The sequence below is a fragment of the Hirundo rustica genome, unplaced genomic scaffold (genome assembly GCF_015227805.2).
Source record: "Hirundo rustica isolate bHirRus1 unplaced genomic scaffold, bHirRus1.pri.v3 scaffold_583_arrow_ctg1, whole genome shotgun sequence".
Taxonomy (NCBI): domain Eukaryota; kingdom Metazoa; phylum Chordata; class Aves; order Passeriformes; family Hirundinidae; genus Hirundo; species Hirundo rustica.
The window spans coordinates 1-4936 of NW_026690626.1; the positions used below are offsets into that span (position 1 = coordinate 1).

The window sequence follows — 4936 nt, forward strand, 5'->3', positions numbered from 1 at the left end:
GGCAGTGACCATCCCAAAACCACCTCAGAAACCTGGGATGCACCAAAATCCCTTCAAGAATGTGGAATACCCAAAAATTCACTCAAGAACAGGTTCCCCCTCCCTTCATCATCCCAAACCTTTGGCTGTCTCATTCCAGACTTCACCACACCCTCTCAATCCCCACCCAAACCCCTCTCACACCTTCTGGACATTAAGACCCCCTTCCCAAGCCCTATTTCTCCCATCCCACCCCTCCCAATCCCCATCCCACCCATCCTGCCCCACCCAGTGCTCACCTCACTCCTCCTGATCTGAATCCCACTTTGCCCACTTTACCTCCTTCCAACCCCATTCCACACTGAGAGACTGAGGAATTAAATAATTTTTGGGTAGGATTAAGCAGTTTTCAGTGGCAATGAGTGTTTTTGAGGTGACAGATCAAACCGTCTTGTCTCTTTGAGGGTTAAGAAATGGAGACAACCACACCAAAGACCCTCAAATCCTCCCGAGTAACACTCAGAGTCCCAGATTCTTTAGAAACACAAGTAAAAAATGAGGATTGAGATGGCTTTGATGAATCTGTTGATTCTCAACTCAATTTTACTGGTTTTAAAGGGAGGAAGATGAATCAAAAGAATATTAGGGACCACCAAACTAAAGGACCACCAGCCCAGTGTCTTCCCAATGTGGGTCCTCTGACGAGGATGGAGTTGGAGCAGTGCAGGAAGCTCTTCCCCACAGTCGGGGCACTCGCAGGGCTTCACTTACCAGTGCCTCCGTTGGTGTTTGGTCAAGTGAGAGCTGTCTGAGCAGCTCTTCCCACACTGGGGACACTCGTAGGGCCTCTCCCCAGTGTGGATGCGCTGGTGGGTGATGAGGTGGGAGTTTTGCTTGAAGCCCTTCCTGCAGTCAGGGCAGCGGAAGGGCCTCTCCTCTCTGTGAATCCGCTGGTGCACGAGGAGATCTGAGCTAGTCTGAAACCTCTTCCCACACTCAGAACACTCATAGGGCCTCTCCCCAGTGTGGATCATCTGGTGGACGATCAGCTGGGACCTCCGGTTGAAGCCCTTCCCACATTCCCCACACTTGTATGGCCTCTCCTCAGTGTGGATGTTCTGGTGGCAGATCAAGTGGGAGCACTGCCTGAAGCTCTTCCCACATTGCTCACAATCGTAGGGCCATTCCCTGGTGTGGATCCTCTGGTGGCGGATCAGGTTGGAGCTCTGTCTGAAGCTCATCCCACATTCCCCACACTCATAGGGCCTCTCCCCAGTGTGGATGTGCCAGTGGGTGATGAGGGTGGAGTTTTGCTTGAAGCCCTTCCTGCAGTCGGGGCAGCGAAAGGGCCTCTCCTCTCTGTGAATCCGCTGGTGCTTGAGGAGATTGGAGCTGGTCTGAAACCTCTTCTGGCACTTGGGACACTCATAGGGCGTCTCCCCAGTGTGGATGCGCTGATGGGTGATGAGGGTGCAGTTGCACTTGAAGCCTTTCCCGCAGTCAGGGCAGCGGAAGGGCCTCTCCTCTGTGTGAATCCGCTGGTGTTTGATCAGGAAGGAGTTCCACCTGAAGCTCTTCCCACACTCCAAGCACCTGTAGGGCTTCTCCCTGTCATGATGCTGCTCATGGCCCAACAGCTCAGAGCCCTGGCTGAAGCTCTGTCCACCTTCCTGGCACAGGGTGGGTCTTTCCTCCTCAGAGTACCCTGGAATGGGTTTGGAGCCCCTCCTCCTGCAGGATCTCTGGGGCTTTTCCTTCCCATTGGATTCGTGTCCTCTGGAGCTGCTCAAAACGGCCTCTTCCACGAGGTTCTGCAGTGGGGATTTGTACTCCCTGGTCTCCATCCTCAGCTCCTTGTCTGGGGGAGGAAGGACAAGGACAAGATGGGATTTGCCTCCCTCCCAGAGGGAAGGGGAAGGAGATTTCCCCCAATGCATCCCCGGCTGTAGAAATATGCCTCTTCCTGCTGCTGAGGACTCCAGGACGGTGTAGATTAATGTAGACGAGAGATCTCTGAAGTTGGGTTTTAGAAGAAGGGGTTTATTGTATAAGATGGGAGGCCTTGCTCAGAGCCGCCAGGCGCAGCTGAAGCATGGCCTTGGAAGGTGGGGGTAGTGAGAGATAAGGAAATTCCAAGAGCAAGATGCAAGAGGTAAACAAAGAGATAAGAGGAGAGAAGGGACAGAAGAAAGAGAGAAGAGGCAGAAGAAGAGAAGAGAAGAGAGAGGCCCACTCTCGCAGCCCCCTGATAAGGGGTCTCGAGGTGGGCTGTAACAGGGTTGTGCCAATGGGGTTACAGATACTTGATACTCCAGGGGGGTGTTACAAGTGTGGGATAAATCATACATTGGGGGTTGTTTTCCTAGGCATCCAGCAGCTAGGACATCTCAAACATCAAAACTTACTTTCAATTCTATCTCAGTTACAGGTTTCACATTCTCAGAATCTAAGCAATCATATTTATAGGGCTTTCTGGCTTCATCCTTCCCAACATCTCCCCCGTTCTTATTAACAACTAAAACGCTAGATACTGTCTTACTCATTAATTTTTGCACACACTGAAGTATGCAGGGAACCGCTACTAAAACTACAATTACTACTATTAAAACAATCAAACCTATCTTACAAAGTTCCTTTAGCCAAGGTGCAAAGCTCATACCATCAAAAAAATTGTCTAGCCAAGATGGGTCATCTATTGTAATTTGGCCAGCTAAATCTCTCAATTCTTGCAATTGTTTATGAATGGAAACAGAGTGATCGGATAAATTCATGCAGCACAAACCTTCAAAATCTTCACAACCATGTCCATGTGCTAGAAGAAGGTAGTCAATGGCAGCTCTGTTTTGTAAAGTGGCATGTCTGATTGCTTCCTCATCTGTGAGCAAGTCACTGATCATAGTAGAAGTGGCATTTACTTCTTTGCTGAGCCAGCATCCTAACTTGTTTAGTTGTTTTAGGGCAATTGAGGAGCTCAGCTGAGGCAGGAAAATGCTAGCAGCAATTGACTCCCCTGAGTTCCAAGGATGGAAATTACTATCACAGTTGCTCTCATATTCATGTCCCCAGGAGGATCTAATCCTCCTGCTTTTCTTTTTGACTACTTTTTTGACACTGGGAGCAATTACTGTGAGTTGTCCCATGGCGCAAGGACCACCATCTATTTTTGAAGGTATACCTTGCCAGGCCCTGTCTCCACAGATGAGCCAAATCCCTTTAGGAAATCGAATAGGAAGTTTGTTAAAGCGATCTGCGTGGGGCTCATCATACACGAGAAGCTTAGTTTGATTGCACCAGGAAGTCATGTTGCTATAAACTGGGTGATAAGGGGTAACGTTTAAATGAGGACCATTTTCTCCTCGGAAATGAAAGAAATAACAGGTGCTCATAGTTAGTGAGCCTAGGATTTCTAGCTCTTGGAGGTCAGATTTATCAACTTTAGAATTGTCAATATAAGTTTGGTGTCTTTGGCTGGGAGTTGGGGATATGTGATGATCATCATACGGCCAGTATTTGTCAAAAGTAACATTGTCAAAACCTTCTGGAAGAGGCACTCCAACTAAACAGGTCGAAAAAGGTTTGTCAGGGCTTGTGTCGGATAGACAGATGGTGTCAGAGCCTGCAGACTTGGCTAAAGCAACCCAGACATTTGTCTTTGGTTGACTTACAGGTAAAGCTTGACTACAAGAACTAAAACAAAAGAACAAAAGTAACATGCACGCGCGCAAATGATAAAACTTCAGTCTTTTCTTGGGCTGCTTTTGGCGGATCATCTTCTCCTGATGATTCTGCGCAGCTCAGGTCTGGGTGCTTGCTTCTTGGTTTGCAGCAGTACTGGCTGATGTGGAGGTCTCAGCGGGCTTTGATGCGTGGTACGGTTTCACGTTCTTTGCTGGAATCCACTGGAGTCCTTTTTCTGTGCAGACACACGCAAACCCCTTCCCCCATGCTATAAGATTGTATGGTCCTTTAATTTGTCCTGAATCTAAGTTTTTAATTAAAACTGGGGGGTGCTCCTTCAGTTTTGCTTTCTTATTGTTTAAGAAATGTCTGTAAATGGGGGGATCTGGCTCTTCTGCAGAGCTGTTCAGAAAATTATAAACATACAGGGCTTTATTCAACCTCTTTTGAGGGGCAGCCTGGTCTTCTCCCCCTTTCTGTTGATCTAAAATGCGTTTTAGAGTTTGATGTGTTCTTTCTATCATTCCTTGACTCGTGGGAGAGTAAGGAATGCCAAATGTATGGCGAACACCCCAGTCATTTAGGAATGCAGCTAATTCTTGTGAGGTATATGAAGGACCATTATCAGTTTTAATTTCTTGGGGGACACCTAAATAGGAGAAAGCTTGTGAAAAATGTTGGCAAACATGCTTAGCTGTTTCCCCTGCATGTACAGAAGCAAAAACTGCATTTGAAAATGTATCAATAGAGACATGGATATTTTTAAGTTTCCCAAAAGAGGGGTACTTAGTAACATCTGTTTGCCATTTTTGTAAACTTTCCAAACCCCTTGGGTTGGTGGCTCCTGAAGAGGGGAGAGGCTGAACCTGCTGACAGTTTGGGCAAGCTCGTACAATATTTTGTGCTTGTTCTAGGGTAATGTGAAAATCTCGTTTGATTGCCTGTGCATTTTGGTAAAAAAATGCGTGACTCAGTTTGGCTTGTTCAACAGTGTTAGGCAAGGTGGTTGCAGCAAGCACTGAGGTAGAATCTTCGATGCTTGCTGCACTTTCCTCATCAGATGCAGCTGATGCCAATGCATCAGCTCGTGCATTTCCCTCTGCCATAAATCCTGGAAGACCTGAATGAGCTCTAATGTGAGAAATAAAATAAGGATTAGTTCTGTGTGATAAAATTTGATAGAGACAGGTGAGCCAAAGGCACAACTTGTCGTTGTTCACATCCTTTAGAACAGATCCTTCAATTCTCTTAATAACATTAGCAACGTATGCTGAATCAG

At 47.1% G+C, this 4936-nt stretch overlaps 1 protein-coding gene across 1 annotated transcript; it reads right to left on the reverse strand.

Moving 5' to 3' along the window:
- Window positions 1-746: 746 nt before the first annotated feature.
- LOC120748132 (zinc finger protein 239-like) lies at window positions 747-1823 on the reverse strand. Its single transcript, XM_040054202.2, has one exon. The coding sequence runs from the start codon at window positions 1821-1823 to the stop codon at window positions 747-749; it is 1077 nt and encodes a 358-aa protein (XP_039910136.2).
- Between the last annotated feature and the right edge of the window lie 3113 nt (window positions 1824-4936).